Here is a 25,201-nt window from a genome sequence, read left to right on the forward strand (position 1 = left end):
TCATTTTACGAAACCATTATTAACTAGCTCATTATGCTTGCCAGCGTGTGTGTGTGTGATATATATAGACAGAAGTTAAAAACTTGATGACGTGGTGAATGTCCAATGAATGAGCTCTCAAACAATTGACCCACATTTGCATGTACAGTGAGGGAAAAAAGTATTTGATCCCCTGCTGATTTTGTACGTTTGCCCACTGACAAAGAAATGATCAGTCTATAATTTTAATGGTAGGTGTATTTTAACAGTGAGAGACAGAATAACAACAAAAAAATCCTGAAAAACGCATTTAAAAAAAGTTATGAATTGATTTGCATGTTAATGAGGGAAATAAGTATTTGATCCCCTATCAACCAGCAACTTTTCTGGCTCCCAGGTGTCTTTTATACAGGTAACGAGCTGAGATTAGGAGCACTCTCTTAAAGGGATAAAAGACACCTGTCCACAGAAGCAATCAATCAATCAGATTCTAAACTCTCCACCATGGCCAAGACCAAAGAGCTGTCCAAGGATGTCAGGGACAAGATTGTAGACCTACACAAGGCTGGAATGGGCTACAAGACCATCGCCAAGCAGCTTGGTGAGAAGGTGACAACAGTTGGTGCGATTATTCGCAAATGGAAGAAACACAAAATAACTCAGTCTCCCTCGGTCTGAGGCTCCATGCAAGATCTCACCTCATGGAGTTTCAATGATCATGAGAACGGTGAGGAATCAGCCCAGAACTACACGGGAGTATCTTGTTAATGATCTCAAGGCAGCTGGGACCATAGTCACCAAGAAAACAATTGGTAACACACTACGCTGTGAAGGACTGAAATCCTGCAGTGCCTGCAAGTTCCCCCTTCTCAAGAAAGCACATGTACAGGCCCGTCTGAAGTTTGCCAATGAACATCTGAATGATTCAGAGAACTGGGTGAAAGTGTTGTGGTCAGATGAGACCAAAATCGAGCTTTTTGGCATCAACTCAACTCGCCGTGTTTGGAGGAGGAGGAATGACCCCAAGAACACCATCCCCACCGTCCAACATGGAGGTGGAAACATTATGCTTGAGGGTGTTTTTCTGCTAAGGGGACAGGACAACTGCACCGCATCAAAGGGACGATGGACGGGGCCATGTACCGTCAAATCTTGGGTGAGAACCTCCTTCCCTCAGCCAGGGCATTGAAAATGGGTCATGGATGGGTATTCCAGCATGACAATGACCCAAAACACACAGCCAAGGCAACAAAGGAGTGGCTCAAGAAGAAGCACATTAAGGTCCTGGAGTGGCCTAGCCAGTCTCCAGACCTTAATCCCATAGAAAATCTGTGGAGGGAGCTGAAGGTTCGAGTTGCCAAACGTCAGCCTCGAAACCTTAATGACTTGGAGAGGATCTGCAAAGAGGAGTGGGACAAAATCCCTCCTGAGATGTGTGCAAACCTGGTGGCCAACTACAAGAAACATCTGACCTCTGTGATTGCCAACAAGGGTTTTGCCACCAAGTACTAAGTCGAAGGGGTCAAATACTTATTTCCCTCATTAACATGCAAATCAATTTATAACTTTTTTGAAATGCGTTTTTCTGGATTTTTTTGTTGTTTCTCTGTCTCTCACTGTTAAAATACACCTACCATTAAAATTATAGACTGATCATTTCTTTGTCAGTGGGCAAACATACAAAATCAGCAGGGGATCAAATACTTTTTTCCCACACTGTATATGTGTTCATTTCCATCGCACACGCTCAGACTGTGGTGAAGGGCTCTGCCTGTGACAGGTTCCTCTTCTCAGAGCAGAGACTGTAAGCGGGACTCGGGCTGAGACCACAGATCAGCAGATTCACGGAAGATGGAGGCTGCTCTCTGCATGGCGCTCTGCCTCTCCCTGCTCCTCTGTGGGACCGTTGTCTCCGGCCAGAGTGGTAAGACTGATTCCCTGTACAGCAGACTGTCACGGCCTGTGTTGCGTCTCTGGGATATGATGGTAATGGTGGAAGAGGCACTACCTTGGTCCCAGGAAGGAATAATTTCCATGTACATGTTCTGAATTTCACTTCCACTTACTTACTTAGTTATAGTTTTTATAATGTGTTTTATCCTACTGAGATCAGTGTGATGATGATGATGATGATTGTTATTATTATTGTTGATGATGGTGTTTTTGCATGAGGTTCAAGAATGTCTTACACTGCAATATAATGATTTTTTTAACAGTGGTTACAAAGTTGTAATTAATTAATTAATTACCATGGAAAAAGTGTTTGAAAGTAATGGTTGTCCTGTTGTCAAATATTCACAAAATGTTTGGAATTAATTGAAATTTCTAAAAATACATAATGTCTGCTGATGCCACTGCCTTCTAGTTTCACATAGCAAAGTAACAGCAGGGTAAATGTAAATGTACAGCAGCAAATTCTTTGTTCAAAACTCTCTCAAAAGCTGATCTATATATATCAATATACATATATATATATATATATCCTGAAAAAGTGCACAGCCCACAAAGTCCACCGTTAACAGAGGTGTACTTGTATATATGGGTGTGTGTGAAAATTTTTCTCACACCTCTGGTCTCAGTGTGAAGACCCATTTCTTTCCAGATTGATAAACTGGGTGTTCTGTGTATTTGTGGATTTACACATCTGTTTGCGAGATCTGCTGGACATTGTTTTAAGGGGGTGGACTAAAGACTTTATGTAATAGAGAGTTCATATAACAGCTTACATTTTGTTGTCTCAGATTTGCATAGCAGTTCATGCTAATCAAGTATAATTTAGCTTGATACAAGTTGCTTGATTAGCAATTTAAATTGGTCTGATCAAAAGTGGTATGTTTTTTTGTTTTGTTCTCATAACATATGCTATGTGCATTCTTATCTACATTACTTTGCATGCATTTTAGATTGTGAAATGTATTTTACAGATATTTGCATTGTTATTTAATGCTTGAATGTTGCAGGTGTGCACAGTACTATCCATCTCTGCTCACAGACCTTGACTGCACTATTTATTAAGTAATGCTTTCATTCACCATGAATAGGAGAGGAACTGGTTTGCTAATACAAGTTTTAAACTCTATAGATGCATAACATTCAGCATCAGATTTAATGCAGATTATGATATCTGTCTTGACTAATACAGTTATGCACTTGAAGTGACTTTCAATAGAACTTTTTTATTTTCAATTGTAACAATCTGCGATCACCCCCATGCATTCTGACACGAAAATGGCTGCCATTACAGGTACAAGGAGGTGGGTTGAACATGTATTTTTGATGCTTGTTTTGGGTCGATAACACGTATTTTAATGTCTTGCCCAATCGGTGAATCTCTCAAGAAAATACATCGCCAATGGAGGTGAATTGACTCGCTTTTTGTGATGCGACCCCTGACAAAATGTTCGCTGTATAAATTTTGCATTTTTTAATGCTATACACTATAATAAAATTGTAATCAGACTTGATCTGCACTAGCCTTCTCTCATCAGTGTTTATCATTCCCTCCTGTGGCTCTGAGGGGAAGCAGCGCACCTGTACCCAGAGTGAATCACAGAGAGTCTAGCCAGAATGAGCTGCCTCAATAACTTCTGCATTTTAACACAGACACACGCACACACAGTGTCAATAGGAAAATGTTATGAGCAGAAAGGGAAGTGGAGGCCTGGGCTCTAGACACACAGTTCCCATCAACTCCCTTCTCACCGCATGGGCACTCCACCCTCCACACCGACGCACAGTCATGCTCTCTCACAGACTCATGCTCTCAATGTCACTGTGCGCCAGTGCAGCCGGGCCTCAGAGCCAGATCCCTGCCCAGGCACTGGCCATCGGGACTCACTGCAGCAACTCCAGGACAGAGAGAGGGAAAGAGAGCGAGGGACGGAAAGAGGCAGGGACAGGGCAGGGACAGTCACTTACAGTCAATTAGAAAGTCAGCTGGTGTGGGAAAGTTAATTATGTGATACATTGTGTAACGTATCTCTTCTGTGGATTGGTAGATATATAGAGATAAGGATGGGTGGATAGCTAGTCAGTTACATTGTCTATGCCTGGGCTGTGGTCATCAGATCCCTGTACACTGTTCCTATTCTATACAGATGCATGTTCGAGATGTTATATTGATCCCACAGTGAGCGGACAGAGTCCACTGTTCACCAAACCATCAACTGCTGTATGAGTGTAGTGTAATACACAATGTTTACTCAATGAACTGGGGCTTAACACTAGTCTATATAAAGACAGGACAGTGTTTCAGTGTGTGACTGTCTGTTCTCTGCCTTGACTAGAGCCCTGTGTTTGCATCTCACTACATGCTAGTTTCTATGTTGTTGTGAATTGTAATGGGCTGGAGTCTGCTAGGGCTGGACTGTTATCCTCTCCATGACAGAGCGTGTGTTTGTTCTCACAGGACCCCCCCGTCAGACAGCCACAGTGCGGGGGCTGGTGACTCTGCAGTGTGGAGATGCTGCTCTGTCCTCAGGGAAGGGGAGTGTGAAGTGGAGCAGAGAGAGACGGGGGGCGGCGATGGAAGACATTCTTACAAGTGTTAAAGGAAGGAACACCAAACACATTGAGGATCGAGAGAGACGCTTTGGTTCTCAAGCAGATGGAGCTCTTTCGATACTTCAAGTGCGGTCTTCAGACTCTGGGAGATACCTGTGTAACGGGATCCCTGCGGTTGACCTGGTGGTGACCCCTGGTGAGTGACTGGGTGTCTCTGTACTGGATGGGGGTCCGTCTCGTCTCACTGCACTGCACAGCACTACAGTGATAGAGTACAGACACCAGAGCGTGGATACAGACCGGCACAGAGGAGAGAGGGATCAGGGGGTGTGGGACTGGCTACAGGGTGTAAGGGACTGTTAGTGGATAGTGTGCAGTACATTTTATAGGGGATTGATGTATAGGGTATAGAGGAGCCGGGGAAGAGTAATCTGGGGTATATTGTATGAGGGACAGGGGTAAAGGGTATGTGGGAATAGAATATATGTAAATTAGGTACATTGTTAAGAAATTTGGGTTAATGTAGAGTGGAGTAGGAAAAAATTTCATTAGAGGTAAGGGACGTATTGTAGAGATGATTTTGGTAGAGGGTGTAGATATCTGGAAAGGATATCTGCATTTAGGGGTGTGGTCCTGGTCAAGACAATCTCCTGAACTCCAAACTGAATGTCTGAATGGGAAAGAAAGGTGATTTAAGCAATTTTGAGCGTGGCATGGTTGCTGGTGCCAGACGGGCCGGTCTGAGTATTTCACAATCTGCTCAGTTACTGGGATTTTCACGCACAACCATTTCTAGGGTTTACAAAGAATGGTGTGAAAAAGGAAAAACATCCAGTATGCGGCAGTCCTGTGGGCGAAAATGCCTTGTTGATGCTAGAGGTCAGAGGAGAATGGGCCGACTGATTCAAGCTGATAGAAGAGCAACTTTAACCACTCGTTACAACCGAGGTATGCAGCAAAGCATTTGTGAAGCCACAACACGTACAACCTTGAGGCGGATGGGCTACAACAGCAGAAGACCCCACCGGGTACCACTCATCTCCACTACAAATAGGAAAAAGAGGCTACAATTTGCACAAGCTCACCAAAATTGGACAGTTGAAGACTGGAAAAATGTTGCCTGGTCTGATGAGTCTCGATTTCTGTTGAGACATTCAGATGGTAGAGTCAGAATTTGGCGTAAACAGAATGAGAACATGGATCCATCATGCCTTGTTACCACTGTGCAGGCTGGTGGTGGTGGTGTAATGGTGTGGGGGATGTTTTCTTGGCACACTTTAGGCCCCTTAGTGCCAATTGGGCATCATTTAAATGCCACGGCCTACCTGAGCATTGTTTCTGACCATGTCCATCCCTTTATGACCACCATGTACCCATACTCTGATGGCTACTTCCAGCAGGATAATGCACCATGTCACAAAGGTCGAATCATTTCAAATTGGTTTCTTGAACATGACAATGAGTTCACTGTACTAAACTGGCCCCCACAGTCACCAGATCTCGACCCAATAGAGCATCTTTGGGATGTGGTGGAACGGGAGCTTCATGCCCTGGATGTGCATCCCACAAATCTCCATCAACTGCAAGATGCTATCCTATCAATATGGGCCAACATTTCTAAAGAATGCTTTCAGCACCTTGTTGAATCAATGCCACGTAGAATTAAGGCAGTTCTGAAGGCGAAAGGGGGTCAAACACAGTATTAGTATGGTGTTCCTAATAATCCTTTAGGTGAGTGTATATGTGTAAAATACACTGTGTAGGGCTTTGGGGGAATAGCGTGTGCGCTGTAAAGATGATTGGGATTGATTGGGTCTAGAGGATTGTAACTCAGGTATTTTGGGTAAAGTGTATCGGGTTTAGTGAAGGAGGGTCAAGGATTTCCTCTGTCATCATTTCAGAGGGAGCAGATCAGTGGACAGGAAACGGTGAGGATGTAGTGGCCACTGGGAGGAACGATGAGAAACCAACTGGTTAATACTGACACTGATTTCTTCATTCTCTTTTTTTCTTCCCTCCTTTCTCAGACCTGCACAATCAGCTGCACTGTGTCTCAGTATGCACCCTGTCTGTGTCCTCTGTGTCGTCTGTGCTGTGTGTGGGTTTAGTTTCAGCAATGAGAGTTGGGCTATTTTGGTAATGTGTCTGTGTCTTTGTGTGTGCATGTCTGTATATGTGTGTATGCAGTGGTTGAAATGGAAATTCAAAAGTACTGGTATGGGTGAGGAAAAAAAAAAGTGTTATAGTCCTGCAGCCCATGATAACCATTTCCGCTCTTAGAAAGAATACCATTTTTCATTTGATATTTTCACTTTGCTTAAGTGGAAAATAACACCTTTAAAATGCCTATTATACACTCACCTAAAGGATTATTAGGAACACCTGTTCAATTTCTCATTCATGCAATTATCTAACCAACCAATCACATGGCAGTTGCTTCAATGCATTTAGGGGTGTGGTCCTGGTCAAGACAATCTCCTGAACTCCAAACTGAATGTCTGAATGGGAAAGAAAGGTGATTTAAGCAATTTTGAGCGTGGCATGGTTGCTGGTGCCAGACGGGCCGGTCTGAGTATCTGCTCAGTTACTGGGATTTTCACGCACAACCATTTCTAGGGTTTACAAAGAATGGTGTGAAGAGGGAAAAACATCCAGTATGCGGCAGTCCTGTGGGCGAAAATGCCTTGTTGATGCTAGAGGTCAGAGGAGAATGGGCCGACTGATTCAAGCTGATAGAAGAGCAACTTTGACTGAAATAACCACTCGTTACAACCGAGGTAAGCAGCAAAGCATTTGTGAAGCCACAACACGTACAACCTTGAGGCGGATGGGCTACAACAGCAGAAGACCCCACCGGGTACCACTCATCTCCACTACAAATAGGAAAAAGAAGCTACAATTTGCACAAGCTCACCAAAATTGGACAGTTGAAGACTGGAAAAATGTTGCCTGGTCTGATGAGTCTCGATTTCTGTTGAGACATTCAGATGGTAGAGTCAGAATTTGGCGTAAACAGAATGAGAACATGGATCCATCATGCCTTGTTACCACTGTGCAGGCTGGTGGTGGTGATGTAATGGTGTGGGGGATGTTTTCTTGGCACACTTTAGGCCCCTTAGTGCCAATTGGGCATCGTTTAAATGCCATGGCCTACCTGAGCATTGTTTCTGACCATGTCCATCCCTTTATGACCACCATGTACCCATCCTCTGATGGCTACTTCCAGCAGGATAATGCACCATGTCACAAAGGTCGAATCATTTCAAATTGGTTTCTTGAACATGACAATGAGTTCACTGTACTAAACTGGCCCCCACAGTCACCAGATCTCAACCCAATAGAACATCTTTGGGATGTGGTGGAACGGGAGCTTCGTGCCCTGGATGTGCATCCCACAAATCTCCATCAACTGCAAGATGCTATCCTATCAATATGGGCCAACATTTCTAAAGAATGCTTTCAGCACCTTGTTGAATCAATGCCACATAGAATTAAGGCAGTTCTGAAGGCGAAAGGGGGTCAAACACAGTATTAGTATGGTGTTCCTAATAATCCTTTAGGTGAGTGTATATTAGTTAATATTGTATTTTTAAGATGTTAAATTGTGCTTACCTTAAATCACTATTAACTATTCATATTATTTTTATTTCTCCAACCTTCATTCAGTCACTATGAAATTGTCCCCTGCACGACTCGCACATGAATGGGTGTCGCTGTCATTGCTTGTCCTCTCCCTCAAAGAAGATGGATCCCATTGCCTCAGTTCATTTGTTTTTAATTCCATTCCTGTATTTACACGACCTTCATCATCCACAGAAGCAGAAACCTTGTATATATCCTCCACTAGTTTTGGACGTTTAATAACAACTCAAAGCATATATGCGTATGCGCAGGAAGAAGGCAGTTATGGAAACAGCACATTGCCATACAAACACAGCACTGCAGTAGGAAGTGCCACATCATTACTACTATATACATGTTCTCATTGTTTTACAATGAATAATAGGGCTACCAGTTTTTTAATATAAATTATGATTATTATTTTAAATATGTAAACTTTGTCAAAGTGAAGTGCTGCATGGTATTGCATACCATTGTATACCAGCCCAATTCGGCCGCTGTCTGTATGTCTCTCTGTATGTATGTATGTATGTATGTATGTATGTATGTATGTATGTATGTATGTATGTATGTATGTATGTATGCATGTGTATATACACCGATCAGCCATAACATTATGACCACTGACAGGTGAAGTGAATAACACTGATAATCTCGTTATCATGGCACCTGTCAGTGGGTGGGATATATTAGGCAGCAAGTGAACATTTTGTCCTCAAAGTTGATGTGTTAGAAGCAGGAAAAATGGGCAAGCGTAAGGATCTGAGCGACTTTGACAAGGGCCACATTGTGATGGCTAGACGACTGGGTCAGAGCATCTCCAAAACTGCAGCTCTTGGGGGGTGTTCCCGGTCTGCAGTGGTCAGTACCTATCAAAAGTGTCCAAGGAAGGAAAAGCGGTGAACCGGCGACAGGGTCATGGGCGGCCAAGACTCATTGATGCACGTAGGGAGCGAAGGCTGGCCCGTGTGGTCCGATCCAACAGATGAGCTACTGTAGCTCAAATTGCTGAAAAAGTGAATGCTGGTTCTGATAGAAAGGTGTCAGAACACACAGTGCATCGCAGTTTGTTGACTATGGGGCTGCGTAGCCGCAGACCAGTCAGGGTGCCCATGCTGACCCCTGTCCACTGCCGAAAGCACCTACAATGGGCACGTGAGCATCAGAACTGGATCACGGAGCACTGGAAGAAGGTGGCCTGGTCTGATGAATCACAAGTTCAAGGTGTTGACTTGGCCTCCAAATTTCCCAGATCTCAATCCAATCGAGTATCTGTGGGATGTGCTGGACAAACAAGTCCGATCCATGGAGGCCCCACCTCGCAACTTACAGGACTTAAAGGATCTGCTGCTAACGTCTTGGTGCCAGATACCACAGCACACCTTCAGAGGTCTAGTGGAGTCCATGCCTCGACGGGTCAGGGCTGTTTTGGTGGCAAAAGGGGGACCTACACCATATTAGGCAGGTGGTCATGTTATGGCTAATTGGTGTGTGTATATATATATATATATATATATATATATATAGACAGAGGTGAAGGGGTTTGGGGTCAGAGGGTGTAGAAGAGTGCATTTGATATCCTCTATCCCTTCACAGTGCCAGCAATGACAACAGGGAGCACAACTGCAGGAGAGGAGAGGGGAGAGACGACTCAGACACGTGGTAACACTGCACACCTGCTTTTATTCTCTCCTTCTTTTATTTCTTCTGGTCTCACTCATAATTGAATTGTCCCCTTTGTTTTTCTGTCTTTCCATCGTTCTGTCTTTGGGTTTCTTTCTTTCTTTCTTCCTAAGGTGTATGGAGACTATACTATAGGTGTGTAAAATACACTGTATATGGCTTTGAGGGAATAGCATGTGGGGTGTATAGATGATTGGGATACATTGTCTGGGGTTTAGAGGGTCAAGGAGTAAAGTCATAATTTCAGAGGGAGCAGATCAGTGGACAGGAAACGGTGAGGATGAAGTGACCACTGCAGGGAAGGACAAGAAAACAAAGCAACAAACAACTGGTTAATACCAACACTGATCTTGTCTTTCTTTCTTGCTTTCCTTCTCTCTCAGACCTGCACAGTCAGCTGCACTGTGTCTCAGTGTGTACCCTGCCTGCGCCTCTGTGTCCTCTGTGCTGCGCGTGGGTTTGGTTGCAATGCTGAGAGCCTTTGATGTCTGTGTGCCTGTGTCTTTGTGTGTGCGTGTCTGTATGTGTGTGTGTGTGTGTGTATATATATATAAAATATATAATTATCTTGGTGTTCTGACTGTATTTGACCTTTAGAATAATCACATGACCCAACACACCTGTAAGGCCTCATTTAAGTGTTCACATTTCTTTCTTTTCTTTTTCTTCCTTTTTCTTTCTTAGATCTGTTCAAACACATGATTGGCTAATTGTGGCAGACTGAATCTAGTCTTTCGAACTGAAAGATAATTGGCTCTCAAAGTCGACAGTTCTGTTTTTTAATCTGAACTGTTCTGTTGCATAATGATCGCTGTAAGATTATATTTTTGCTGAAGCTGCCTGTGCGACAAACATGGACATGGACATGGACAATGAAAATAAATCAATATGTATAATAATGGGACTGAAATAATAATGATATATACCATTCATACAGTTGTAGTGGGATACATTCACTTCCTTAATGAAGTTTCTCAACTCAAGAAGTTTAATTAATATCAATGCCCCCTCGACTTAGTTTAACTAACTGAACCAAATGAAACCATGTTGCCTGTCTGCTACGCTTTGGCCTTGTGGTCTCAACACTAAGAGACTGCTGGTTGTGAAAGAGAGAGAGAGAGAGAGAGATAGTGTCAGTCTGATATGAATATGTAACAGAGAGAAACATCAGAAAGAAATTAGAGAATGAAGTGATAGAAAATAATGGGAAATAAAGGGAAACAGAATGAAATATGGGAATTAACAAGGCAGGGTGGAAACTACTACAAATGTTAACAAAGCAAGTTTAAAAACACTAGAAGGGCTGATTAGAAAATGAAGGTGGGAAAGGAAAGGGAAGCAAAAAATTTAGAGAAGGAAAAAGTGAAGCAAGTGAAAGAACAGAAAAGCACAAGAAAGAAAGAGAGAAAGAAAAAGGCTCACTATGTGAGTGTAACAATGAGAGAGGATGTGGTTGGGTGTTGGCTACAGTCTGTATGCGGTTCAGCTGCCCCTCGGTCTCTCTGCACATTTGCTCTGGTAACCACCACTCTCACATCACAGTCAAACTTCAGACAAGTATAAAAACATGGTTGGCAGCCAACATATCTGACTGATATCTGACTGACCTGCAGCAGAGAGAGCGTCTGGCATGTGTTCCGATCACTAATAACACCGAACATCAATACGGCCCGAATTACCACTAAACTACAACACTGACAAGTCACTGACGCTTGTAAAAATAAGCCATGTGCGCTCTGGTGTATTCCGATTGTGTTCAACTACTCCAGTTATACAACCCCTGTGCAATCTTTTTTTCCAATTAATTAAAAAACTATTAATTATAGGATTGTTGTACTTAAACTTGGTTCAAATGTTTCAATATGGTTTCAGTAGTTTTACTAGTTTTATAGTGGTTTCCCAAGGGTGCAACATGCCTTGACTATGCTTTACTACACTGATGATACATACAGGTATACAGGTATACTGGTAGGCACAGTAGAGTGCAGTTTAAAGGTCAGGTGTGAGTGAATGCAGTCTGAAATGTGTCCTCTGTCTTCCAGACCTGGTCAGAAACATATGTATCGGTGCTGCGGTTGTCGTCCTTGCTGGGATACTGCTCTTCGTGCGGAGAAGACTGTCAACGAAGGGGAGAGGTACAGTGTGCGCCAGTTTCACTACAGTCACCTGCAGTCTGATAACAGTTTCCATTGACAGTGCAGTATCCAGAGGAAGAGGTGGAAATATATATAGATCGATACACTGATCATTAACTAGCTTTACCGAATTAGGTCCTCTGTATCTGATCTAGAACTGCACTGATGCTTTACTCTACTGGTGTACATTAGAGATATATATGTGTGTTGTACCTCACACTTGGCTTTGCAAGAACAGAGTCACATGATAATGTAATAATAATAATAATAATAATAATAATAATAATAATAATAATAATGTTGTCATCCTCCTTCATTTGTAGATAATCTAAATAGGATGAATACTGTATACACCACTGCCAAGATGCCAAGAGACACAAAGTACACTGCAGGTGTGTGTGTGTGTGTGTGTGTGTGTTTATTTCAGTGTACATTCCCAGCAGTATGTCAGATTCAAGCCCTTGTTTGCTCTCAAACTCTATACATTGAACCAGTGTTAAAAGTAAAAAAGATCTGATGAGATACTGACAGTGTGTTTGCAATGTGTTGTTTCAGAGGCGCAGCACAGCACTGAGCACGTCTACGCTGTGATAGAAGAGCTCGATGCGGACAAACCCAGTGAGTCTCGTACTGCTCACTTACTATTACACCACGTAATCATGAATAAATAAGTTAATGTTAAATTCAAAGAATCCTGCAAATAGATACAGATATGCATCTAGATATAGATCTACAAATATATATCACATATGACTCATTATTGTTACTGTTTCCTGTTGTGTTTCAGAGAAGCAGGATTCAGAATACGCCGAAATACAGGAGACCAAAGAACTCGTGAGAGGTGAGGGTCCCATCGGAGCAAGTGACTGGTATAACACTGTATACCAGGGATGTGCATCTCCATCACTGAGGACGATGCGATACATTAAAGATACATAAAAGCAACTACTAATGCTATACAATACGATTCACCCCTATTGCAATGCAGTGCGATTCGACATGATGCCTTTCAACGAGATACGATACGATGCAAAAGAATATGATGCTATGCACTTTAATATGGTATATAATGATTTATTTCTTTGTCAGACAGCAAATCATAAATTAACTAAAAATAAAGATAAAACCAGGCCTGGATCTTGCCTTAATCCAGTCCTTCTTTCCTGTTGTACGTGTTCTCTGACTGGCAGTCACAAGCTGCTGTAAACACTAGGGATGGTAAGAGCTGGTAGCCAGCAGGGCGTGAAAAAAAGTTGCAATACTTTGCTCACCAATCTTCTTGCTAGGGGTACCGGTGGAGTTAGCCACTGTAGCCATAGCTGAATCTGAGGGGGAGGCAGACGTCTCCACACAAATAACATGTTGCCTCTTTGAGTGAGTACCTAAAGTAGTCGTGCTGCCTGTGTACTTTATAGCAACACGACTTATCTTGCAAATTGCATGGGTCTTGTAAAATTTCACATCTTTCTTGGAAAATCAAAAGTGTTGCCAAAGCTTGGATTTATTGCAATTCAGAGGAACACTTCCTCTCTGCCACCTGATTCTGTCCTCTGGGATTTTGTCCATTCTTCCTCATGTCCATGGGCCATCAGTAGACACACCGAACCCAAGCCACTGCTTCCAACTCATTAAAGCACTGGAAGACGTCACCAAGGCTCTGGACAGAAAGTGAGACACACACAGGATTGTGGGATTGGGTTGTGGAAGTTGCTTCACTGGGATACCTCAACCAGCAGCTTGATGAGCTTCCATGCCAGGAATATTCTGCACCAAATGGATTTTGTAACTTTCCTTTCCTTTCTTTCTTGTTTGTATCATTCCTTCTGCTTCAGTGTTGTTCTGTGTGTTTTTTTCTGCCACAACGCCAGCCCTTTTAATCAGCAACACAGACTGGGCACTTTAAAGTATTATCATTTATTTCCTTTTTTCAACTGAGCACATTGATGCCTAATGGTTGTTATTAAAATCAGACAGTTCCATAGATTGATTGGCAGATGGACAGATGGATAGTCTTGCTTTTCTTTCACAGTTATGGATTGAGACTGAGGGATCTCCGCTGTGTCAATTCGTGATGCACCAAGTGACTCTCTATCTCAGTCTTGGGGCAGATTGCAGCTACATGTGGATTTGTGGTACTGGGCCGCAAATGTGATGCTATCAAAAGATGAATGTCAGCCATCTTTAAAGCCCCTGCTGCAGGCTGTGTGGGCAACCCATTGCTGTAGATGAAATGCAAATAATATAGTAGGATCTTCTGTATTTCCCAATGCTGTTGTAATGGAGCCCCCTACTGGCCAGAAAGTGATATGACATATTAGCTTGTATTAAAAGCCAATTCAGGCATCCTCTGTGTACAGAGTGTTATTAAAACCGTATACTTTCTTAAAATGCAGAAATTACTTTTTTCCTCCTGATGTGTTGTTCTGTCCTACTCTAGGAGTCATTTGAAAGGGTTGGCGCTTGTGTGTCACAGTGCTCGGCAGGGCTGGTAAAGGGACCTGTTCTATGTGTTTAGGTAGGTTCAACACTGCACCTCCTCACTGTACAATAAATAGCACCTCCTTGCAGCTTACTCCTCTGCCTTTGTGTCGCTGTTTCTATAAGAGACCCCACCTATAGAGCTCCAGACGCCGTGCCCAACCCCACAGGGTGTCACTCTAGATATACAGTAGTGTATATACATAGTGATTGGGCTAAAGCTAAAGCATTCCTCTTTTTATTTTATTTTATTGGCAGACGCCCTTATCCAGGACGATATATCATTTCTTTTAAGGGAATCTGTTGCAGCTGTCTCTTTGAACACTGTTCCTAAACATTTGAAAGTGGATGTGGGGCAACTGTCTTTTTCAGCATAGTTTGCTCGAATTAGAGATACAGTTTCACAATACTTCACAATACACACGCCTTTCTAGCTGTTTCTTTAAAGAGCGTATGTAGACTCCGACTTACAGACCTTTTCCAAGAAAGATGTCTTATAATTAAAATAGAAATAATGTTTCACAATGTCTTATAATTAAAATATAAATAATGTTTCTATTTACTGTGCATGTTTAATTAAGACTTTAATCCCGTGTTTCACTGTATTTGTACCATATCAAACCAGAGGAGCTTTTCCAGATCAGCAGCGACACTCGGACCCGGGGACACAAATGGAAATAGGGCTTCAAGGCATTCAGGACAGAAAACAGGAGACACTTCTTCACACAGAGAGGCGTCACAATCTGAACAAATTCCCCAGCGATGTGTCTGAAACGACAATTTGGGAACATTCAGAAACAGACTGGATAGGATCCCTGGATCACTTAATTATTAATGGACACCAAATGAGCACGATGGGGCAGATGGCCTCCTCTAGATTGTAAACTTTGTTATGTTCTTTTTTAATAAAATAAATAAATAAAGTGCACTCCTGTAAAACTAAAGAGCTGCTTGATTCACACATGAGCCGGGTTAACTCTTGTGTGACTGCGTCTCTCTCTCTCTCTCTCTCTCTGGCAGTGAAATGTTTAACATGCCTTTATCATTCTTAATTCCTGTAAGAAAGTGACCACTATATGGCTTTTGTTTGAACCCTCAGGGGTTTTTAACTAACAGGGGTTGTTTTGATCATTTTAATTTCATATATATTCAGGATTTCTTCAGTTAGTATTATTTAATCTCCTTTAGTTACTATGTTTAAAATGACTTTTTAATTCTTTATGAATGTCACTAGATAGTTGTGCATAAAGAGGGTATAGAGATCTTCAGCCTACATCCCCAACCCATTCTAGTGTGTAAAATGGGAAATATATATGTAAAAAAAATCTGTCACTTAAAAGTAAAGCAAATCAAATTATCTTCTTGCATGAATTGATTAGCTTTACTTTTTCTATTAAGCAACATATAGCTTTTTCTGTACTAATATTACAAACTTAGTTTTTATTTAGTTTTAATGGAGACACGCCCCTAGCACATCATACGTCTACTGACCTTCAATTTGGGTTCTTTAAAAATGATTCAACATCTGACATTTTTAGACCTTAAAGAGCACCTAATTAATGAAGAACTAGAAATGTGTGGGAATGGGACGGCCTGTGAAATTAACTAGATTGAGGCTGTCCGGGCTTAGGGTGGGTGAGTGCCTTCTTGTTTAGGAAGCACATTGCGAACCAGTGCTGCGAGTCTTACAAATACATCCCCCCGAGTTAGTCTTTCCTTCAAATGGGATTCAGCTTTCTGTTCAGCATGTGTGCATCTCAAGAGTACAGGGTGTAGTGTGTGTGCGTCTCAGACTAGATGGTGTGCATCTCAAGAGTACAGGGTGTAGCGTGTGTGCGTCTCAGTATGTAGTGTGTGCGTCTCAAGAGTACAGGGTGTAGCATGTGTGCGTCTCAGTATGTAGTGTGTGCGTCTCAAAAATACAGGGTGTACTGTGTGCGCGTCTCAAGAGTACAGGGTGTACTGTGTGTGCGTCTCAGTATGTAGTGTGTGCGTCTCAAAAATACAGGGTGTACTGTGTGCGCGTCTCAAGAGTACAGGGTGTACTGTGTGCGCGTCTCAAGAGTACAGGGTGTACTGTGTGCGCGTCTCAGTATGTAGTGTGTGCGTCTCAAAAATACAGGGTGTACTGTGTGCGCGTCTCAAGAGTACAGGGTGTACTGTGTGTGCGTCTCAGTATGTAGTGTGTGCGTCTCAAAAATACAGGGTGTACTGTGTGTGCGTCTCAAGAGTACAGGGTGTAGCGTGTGTGCGGCTCAGTATGTAGTGTGCGCATCTCAAGAGTACAGGGTGTACTGTGTGTGCGTCTCAAGAGTACAGGGTGTAGCGTGTGTGCGGCTCAGTATGTAGTGTGTGCGTCTCAAAAATACAGGGTGTACTGTGTGCGCGTCTCAAGAGTACAGGGTGTACTGTGTGTGCGTCTCAGTATGTAGTGTGTGCGTCTCAAAAATACAGGGTGTACTGTGTGCGCGTCTCAAGAGTACAGGGTGTACTGTGTGCGCGTCTCAGTATGTAGTGTGTGCGTCTCAAAAATACAGGGTGTACTGTGTGTGCGTCTCAAGAGTACAGGGTGTAGCGTGTGTGCGGCTCAGTATGTAGTGTGCGCATCTCAAGAGTACAGGGTGTACTGTGTGTGCGTCTCAAGAGTACAGGGTGTAGCGTGTGTGCGGCTCAGTATGTAGTGTGTGCGTCTCAAAAATACAGGGTGTACTGTGTGCGCGTCTCAAGAGTACAGGGTGTACTGTGTGTGCGTCTCAGTATGTAGTGTGTGCGTCTCAAAAATACAGGGTGTACTGTGTGCGCGTCTCAAGAGTACAGGGTGTACTGTGTGTGCGTCTTAGTATGTAGTGTGTGCGTCTCAAAAATACAGGGTGTACTGTGTGTGCGCGCGTCTCAAGAGTACAGGGTGTACTGTGTGTGCGTCTCAGTATGTAGTGTGTGCGTCTCAAGAATACAGGGTGTACTGTGTGTGCGCGCGTCTCAAGAGTACAGGGTGTACTGTGTGTGCGCGCGTCTCAAGAGTACAGGGTGTACTGTGTGTGCGCGCGTCTCAAGAGTACAGGGTGTGTACCACAGGGCGGATCATGTCCCCATACAGCGTCTCATCAATGTGCTTAGTGGGGTCCCACACTGACTGCTCCAGTGTATTCTCTCCAGAGGGCGGGTTGGAGACAGGAGAGCAGTGGTTCTCAATCCTGGCCCTGGGGACGCCTGCCCTGCCGTCTTATATCCTGCTGAGCTCTCAATTACTAGTAGGGTGCTTAATTGACCCTAATTTAACTAATCATGCGTCTAATCTGAGATCTTAAAATTACTTTAAACTGAGTTCATCTATAGTATGAAACTGCAGATGGAATTTGAAATCTCCAAAGTCAAATGAAGCAAATTAGTTAAACTGAGAGTCACATTAAGTCATTTTGAGCTGGGTTGTGCAGGGGCTGAGGACCAGTGAAGCAGAGGAGCACTTTATTTCTTGCCTTGATCAACTGGCGCTGCTCGGGCCTCTGAGCTCCAGCTGCCGCTGCTCCTCTGCTGCTGCTCCTCTGCCAGCTCGTCCGCGTCAAGGCAGTTTCTTAAACTCGGCCCTCAGCCGGCGGAACCCCTTCCTGAGCGCCTGCTCCATCGCCCGGTTCTCGTCGCAGAGGGTCTGGTAACTGGCGGGCAGCTGCTCCCCCTCCTGCCGCCATCTGGCGTGCCGCTGCTCCGCGGCCTTCAACTCCGCCTCCGCCTGCAGCTGCGAGCGCGTCTGGAAGTCCTGCAGCATCGGGTCGATCCTGCGCTGCTCGCTGTCCAGGTCGGACTGGTCCTCGTCCTGCGGCTTCAGCGCGGCCTCCTTGGCGCGCATCCTGGCGTAAACCTGCGTCTCCAGGGTCTGGGCGGCCGCCGGGTTGGCCTTCATGACCGCCAGGACGATGCGGCGAGAGCTGTTCACAGCGCGCTTCAGCCCCGCAATCTCTGCTGCAAACCCGTCGCCCTTTCTGGGCCTCGCCTGCGCCTCGGCCAGTGTGTCCTTCAAGTAGGTCTGCTCCCACAGAGCCCTGTCCAGCTCCGGCCCCAGCTCTCCAGAGAAGTCGGGCAAGACCGAGGGCAGGGCGGGAGCGGACTACTCGGCGCTGCGCTTCTTGCGGGCCGACGCTGTCGTCTTCTTCATCCGCTCTCCCGGGAAACTGCGCCTGCGCGCCGCGCTCGCTGCTATATACACTCTCTCCGTCGCCATGGTTACGTTTGTCTGCAGGAGCTGCGGGAAGCCCCGCCCACACATAACTCGAAGCGCTGCCATTGGTCAACGAACAGCTGTCAATCATGTGAGTGGCGTGTACGTGCGAAGGAAGAGACGGGAGCCATTGTGTCGGTGTGTTAATACCGAAGAGCTGCTGCTGAGGTGAGTTCATGGATAGCGAGTGGTTTTGAGGTCATTTCAGCTGCTTATGCTATATTCACAATCACACGGGTTTGTCAACAAACTGTGTGTGTGTGTGTGTGTGTGTGTGTGTGTGTGTGTGTGTGTGTGTGTGTGTGTGTGTGTGTGTGTGTGTGGTTTATATACAAGCACCCACAAGATAAATTCATTATTATCATTACTTTTTCTTTTATTCTCTAAATGGTGTGTGATTGAATTTCTGTTTCGTTCTTCAGGTACAGACGTGGCACAGACATCATATAATTTTAGAAATGTCCATTCACAGTACATACAGTGTACTGGCATCTTAAACCTTACAAAGCAATCCATGTTCATGCTATTCATACGTTCAATTAAAAGCATTTAAAAACATGGTACCTTATTTTTATTTTATATTTACAAAAAGAATACAAAAAAGACCACAAAAATCACCCTGAGGTGCAACCACGGTAAATGACCATCTAGTGGACAGATGTGAAGTTACAGTGGACTCCTAATCTCAACTGAGAACAAAACACAGCATCAGTCCTACCTAAAGTAATCCAAAGTCAGTGCCAAAAGCAATACAATCCTTACACAACTATTTTGTGACGTGGGGTCAGAGCAGGCAAAGCTACAGACAGTCTGGGGCCACATACAGTAACACAAGAAGTGTCTGCTGGGCTCTGGCTAGTGTCTCTCCTCCTGTTACATCTATAATTACTGCTGTTACGTGTCCCGCTGACCGCTGTGTGAACTGACTCTGAGTCAGATTATGCCACAGCGGAAGAACTGGGAGCTGCCATAACAGGAGCCTTTACTGTTCTCAGTGTCCTGGGCAACATTTACTATGTGGGGGCACCATTGGCAGGGGCTTGCTGTGCTCTCAGGTGGACTCCCTCTGAGTGTCTCACCAGCCACTCAAGCCCCCGGGCCCAGTGTCGAGTCTGAGTACTCGGGTCACAGTCTCGGGGCGCAGCGGCAGCCCGGCCCGCTTCCTGTCTTCACACGGCACACCGGCGTCTCTTCACAGCATTCCCGTGTGACGGCCCGGTGCTGCTGTGGCACATCTGTATGTTCGGGTTGTGTCCTCTGCTCTAATTCTCAGCCCCGGAGCCGACGAAGGGAGAGAACTCAGGAGTGAAGGACTTCAAAGCCTCCGAAGACAGTGAGTGACCAGGTTTAACTGTTAACTAGAGGCACTAGATTAAACAACACCACGTTACACAAAATTACTCTTCAATTGTGTCTGCCTCCCTGTGTGTCTGTCGAAACTGCTGGTTGTATGTGATGCTCTCTCTCTCTCTCTCACTCAGGGTCTGATGCTGGGGACAGTGACTATGCACAAGTGAACCATTGCAAGAGAAAGTCAGAGTGAGTATCAGTGTAGCAGCTCTGTAGAGAAACCGGTCCATCAATCAAACAATGGTCTTTATTTTAAAACGGTACTATAAGAGCAACAGGCTACAATGAAGTCAGCATAACAGTGAGAATTAGTGTTAATTGTAGGACTGGTGATTAATGGGTTAGTTATGGCTTAGTTTTGAGTTCAGATCATTGGGGTTAGTATACACTCACCTAAAGGATTATTAGGAACACCATACTAATACTGTGTTTGACCCTCTTTCGCCTTCAGAACTGCCTTAATTCTATGTGGCATTGATTCAACAAGGTGCTGAAAGCATTCTTTAGAAATGTTGGCCCATATTGATAGGATAGCATCTTGCAGTTGATGGAGATTTGTGGGATGCACATCCAGGGCACGAAGCTCCCATTCCACCACATCCCAAAGATGCTCTATTGGGTTGAGATCTGGTGACTGTGGGGGCCAGTTTAGTACAGTGAACTCATTGTCATGTTCAAGAAACCAATTTGAAATGATTCGACCTTTGTGACATGGTGCATTATCCTGCTGGAAGTAGTCATCAGAGGATGGGTACATGGTGGTCATAAAGGGATGGACATGGTCAGAAACAATGCTCAGGTAGGCCGTGGCATTTAAACGATGCCCAATTGGCACTAAGGGGCCTAAAGTGTGCCAAGAAAACATCCCTCACACCATTACACCACCACCACCAGCCTGCACAGTGGTAACAAGGCATGATGGATCCATGTTCTCATTCTGTTTACGCCAAATTCTGACTCTACCATCTAAAGGTCTCAACAGAAATTGAGACTCATCAGACCAGGCAACATTTTTCCAGTCTTCAACTGTCCAATTTTGGTGAGCTTGTGCAAATTGTAGCCTCTTTTTCCTATTTGTAGTGGAGATGAGTGGTACCCGGTGGGGTCTTCTGCTGTTGTAGCCCATCCGCCTCAAGGTTGTACGTGTTGTGGCTTCACAAATGCTTTGCTGCATACCTCGGTTGTAACGAGTGGTTATTTCAGTCAAAGTTGCTCTTCTATCAGCTTGAATCAGTCGGCCCATTCTCCTCTGACCTCTAGCATCAACAAGGCATTTTCGCCCACAGGACTGCCGCATACTGGATGTTTTTCCCTTTTCACACCATTCTTTGTAAACCCTAGAAATGGTTGTGCGTGAAAATCCCAGTAACTGAGCAGATTGTGAAATACTCAGACCGGCCCGTCTGGCACCAACAACCATGCCACGCTCAAAATTGCTTAAATCACCTTTCTTTCCCATTCAGACATTCAGTTTGGAGTTCAGGAGATTGTCTTGACCAGGACCACACCCCTAAATGCATTGAAGCAACTGCCATGTGATGGGTTGGTTAGATAATTGCATTAATGAGAAATTGAACAGGTGTTCCTAATAATTCATTAGGTGAGTGTATAGTTCAGGCCTGGTGTTTTCTGCATTACTAGATTACTAAATGTTGTATAAATATTCATGCCTTCTGTGCAGTTACTACAGTTTTACTCCACTCTGCAGTATTACAGATGTGTTTTATCAGCTGGTGAAACAGCCAGTGATGTCCAGAGCTGACAGCTGAGTCAGAGCTCCTGGTCTACAGACCACACTGCTGAGTTTACACCAGCGCCTGTGCGTCCCAGCGGCTGTCCCGTCTCCTGCACGGAGACCCACAACAACACCACTCTCTCAGTCATCAATCAATGAAACAGGTCCCAGTTTGATTCATTTTATAGAAGATGATCTGTTATGAGCAACAGCACAGCATAATATTGATATGAATCCGACCGGGTTCCACAGCATTGCAGATTTAATGAGTCACTGCAGCACAGAGTCAGTTCAGTGTGTAAAAACAGTCACATTCGACCGAGTTGATCATAGGAGATCATATGGAATTAGATTCGACTGAAACTGTAGTTTCATTGCTAAGTATTTGTCCTACTGTAGCATTTTGGGAGCTGATCTACAGTTTGTGTATCACACGTCTCTGGTTCTGTGTATCTTCAGGACTGCAGTAAACATATCGATGACCATATATATCAATATGAAAAATGATGCACTTCATGAAATAAAATGACTCTAAGATGGAAACTGTTGTTGTGTGCAGCTTCTCTTGTTCAGCAGGAAGTCTGAGAACGAGCTTTTCATTAGAAACGGGGGCTTCAGAAGACAGACCGAGACAACATCGCTGCCCTGACAGGTAAGAGTTCATCACCATTGTCAGTAGTGCTAGTAGTGCTAGAAACAGAAACACAGTCAGATATTCATAGCATTCAGTCTCATATTGATAACATAACAGATATTACACTGAACAATACTAGCAGTAATACCTAGAGCAGTTAATAGAACATATATATAAACACCGATCAGCCATAACATTATGACCACCTGCCTAATATTGTGTAGGTCCCCCTTTTGCCGCCAAAACAGCCACCATGCTCCTCTTGCTATTCTGACCTTTCTAATCCTATTGATGCCAGTTGGGCAGTAGTGTTAACCACAGCTTAAGACTTCATTCTAAAAGGCTCACAACAATCATCATTGTTATATAGAAAAGTGATATTATCTTATATTTGTTTTAATTCTACAACTCTTAAACTGCTAACCTTGCCCTGTCAGAACACACAGCACCAAGCCTGAGTTCACAGCCCTGTTTGGCTATAAGTACAGATGTACCAAGGAAGACTGTTTGCATAGAAGTGCCACTTTGCATGGGCAGCACTTGCTTCAGTGCTCTGGGAGTGTTGATAGCCCTGTGAGTTTAACACTTCATGACTGAGAGCTGCCCTTCATGGCAACAGAATCACAACAACAATTCCTTTTATCACCATCTTCATCTGCCATCTGCACTCTGACTGGTAAAGTAAATAAAAAAAAATATATTCATTATATAAGTATTACAATAAAAATACACTAATAGTTTCAAATGAAGAGACATAGGTAGACAAAATGGCACAAATTATGGAAAATGTATTCATGCATTTCTCTCTTTCAGAATCCAGTGGACAGTATACTGTGACTCAGACTCCATCAGTGAAATCTGTTGTAAGAGGAGAGACAGTCACTGTGAACTGTAAAGTCAGCAGTGCAGTGTACACAGGGTTAGGGAGTAACAGACGAGTCAGATGAGTATTCTGATTACCGATCCTTTTTAAAAAGAGTAAGAGATTACTGATTACTTCTAGATCATTTACATGAAAGTGTACAAGTGTAAGGAAATTGTCTTTTATGACATGATGTCGCTCATTGTATTTACATTATACAAGCATTCTTAGAAATAAAACAGACAAAAACCTTGAACGTCCCCATATATTAGACCTGAATCATGTCTCCAGTTGCTCACCCAGGAAATGATTACGAAGAAGTTAATATATGACCCTGCCAAAACTAATCTAATACATTGCCTGAACTGTAGAGCAAGCATGTTTAGGAATCCTCTACAGGAGCTATACATTCCTCAGTGGATCTACACTAATAATTGAAATGCCAGTCACAGCACATTTACCTGAAGCCCTCACCTCACCTCTGACCAAGACTGGTTCCCATTTGTGTTCCCTGCAGACAAAGAGAGGACCATGTATGAGCTCATTGAAGATCTCAAGAGGAAGATGCCTTGCTTCAACAGATCTCTGTGATTTAAAAGAGAAACATGGATTAAGAATGCTAATTACAGTTTTACAGTAGTAAGGGAGAGCAGTAATAATAAATGTTGAATGTAATGAAATCCAACCTACTTGTATAGCAGTGCTTTTGGCCTGGCCAGCGTTTGTTAATGTTAATGTTAATGTGTTAATGCCCCCTCGCCGTGGTCCTGCCGTGTCTGGCTGTGCTGTCTGCTCTTCCCTCAGGACCCAGAGGAGCAGGTGAAGGAGTTTCTGGAGAGCAGCCTCCTACTCTGTGAGTCCTTCTTTCAAATATATACGACCATATTTTGCACAACAAACATCCCACCCTCCTCAAAATGGTTTTTACATCAGTTCATCTCATTTTTCATTGCTTACATTTTCTTCAGCAGCAAATGAGTGTGGCATTACTGTGCATCCTGCCTTTTAAAATAGATATTTTAACTTCTTTTTAAGCTAATGAAAGTTCTTTACTGTGCAGTTAGGTGAAAAAGTATATGCTTCCTAGTTATTTTATTGGCACATTAAGGAGGGAATGAAATCAAAACTTTCAATGTACAAATCCATACATTTCAGTTTTTTTCTTTCTGAACTGGTTGTAAAGGGGGTCGGTGGGAGTTTTAATTTGAGTGCAGTCTGAGATTCTTTGCTCAGCGAAAGAGGAGGCAAGGCTCTATTCGGCAGACGTCATTTCTCTTCTCTTCTCAAGTCTCTGTAAGCCCAGATCGCCGAGATGCCGACCAGCTGCACAGTGGGCTCAGTGCAGCTGGATGTGGAGCCGGTTTTACTCTCGTTGAGCCAGGAGTGCCATCACTGGAAGCAGGTGTTCGGCGCAGCCCTCAACGGGAAGGCTTCCGCTGATATGGAGGAAGTGTACGTCTTCATTGACGGCCTGGGCAAGAGGCTGAGCCGTCCCGTGGAGCACCTGGAGGACGTGCGGGGGGCCATGGCGGCGCTGAAGGAGATGCGAGAGGACGAGGTCTGTATCGGCATGACCGTGGAGGAGGCCTACGCTCTGCTGAACCGGCACGAGCTGCTGTTCAGAGATGGCAACGCAGAGAGGGTGGACAGCCTGGTCTATGCCTGGACGAAACTCAATTCACAGGTGGGTGCAGACAGGTGGGTGCAGTCAGGCGGGTGGGGTGGCGGGGCACGTGCCAACTGGGTAAAGTGGGCAGAAGATTTGTTTCTATCTTGGAAGGTAATCAAATCTAAAACTTTTCATAATTGTTGTTGATGTTTTTTTCAAGCTAATAATTACATAGAGGTAATTCAGCAAATGGCAGCAACGAGAGTAACAATTACTGTTTTTCGTTTTTTAATAGAGGACTAGGACATTCATTTTCAAAATGCTTAAATAAATGAAGGGCTGTGCGGTCCATCTGCTTCTTAGTGTTTTACTTCAGACTCTGAATAACTACCCATGTGT

The 25,201-nt window shown here is 43.9% G+C and overlaps 1 protein-coding gene across 5 annotated transcripts; it reads left to right on the top strand.

The window, feature by feature from the left end:
- The first annotated feature begins 1,766 nt into the window (after positions 1–1,766).
- LOC136771869 (uncharacterized) lies at positions 1,767–15,122 on the top strand. Of its 5 annotated transcripts, XR_010822385.1 has the most exons (9): positions 1,767–1,903; positions 4,388–4,678; positions 9,700–9,765; positions 11,829–11,921; positions 12,245–12,313; positions 12,477–12,539; positions 12,709–12,762; positions 14,359–14,436; positions 15,025–15,112. XR_010822385.1 is itself a non-coding variant. In XM_066724418.1 (8 exons), the coding sequence occupies exons 1-8, from the start codon at positions 1,831–1,833 to the stop codon at positions 15,078–15,080; spliced, it is 765 nt and encodes a 254-aa protein (XP_066580515.1). In that variant the 5' UTR covers positions 1,767–1,830; the 3' UTR covers positions 15,081–15,122. The 5 variants fall into 5 exon arrangements, 4 of the variants coding, with proteins under 4 accessions (XP_066580515.1, XP_066580517.1, XP_066580514.1 ...); XM_066724418.1 differs by lacking the exon at positions 14,359–14,436 and having other exon boundaries at positions 15,025–15,122; XM_066724420.1 differs by lacking the exon at positions 15,025–15,112 and having other exon boundaries at positions 14,359–14,860.
- Positions 15,123–25,201: the final 10,079 nt, after the last annotated feature.

Source organism: Amia ocellicauda, chromosome 15 (assembly GCF_036373705.1).
Source record: "Amia ocellicauda isolate fAmiCal2 chromosome 15, fAmiCal2.hap1, whole genome shotgun sequence".
NCBI classification, from domain to species: Eukaryota; Metazoa; Chordata; class Actinopteri; order Amiiformes; family Amiidae; genus Amia; species Amia ocellicauda.

What these genes read in the sequence shown, in the direction of transcription:
- LOC136771869 (XM_066724417.1), top strand. Translation starts at nt 1,831, where the DNA reads ATGGAGGCTGCTCTCTGCATGGCGCTCTGCCTCTCCCTGCTCCTCTGT. An exon ending in AGAGACGACTCAGACACGTG is followed by an intron (nt 9,766 to 11,828) that starts GTAACACTGCAC and finishes TCTGTCTTCCAG; the next exon opens with ACCTGGTCAGAAACATATGT. An exon ending in AGACACAAAGTACACTGCAG is followed by an intron (nt 12,314 to 12,476) that starts GTGTGTGTGTGT and finishes GTGTTGTTTCAG; the next exon opens with AGGCGCAGCACAGCACTGAG.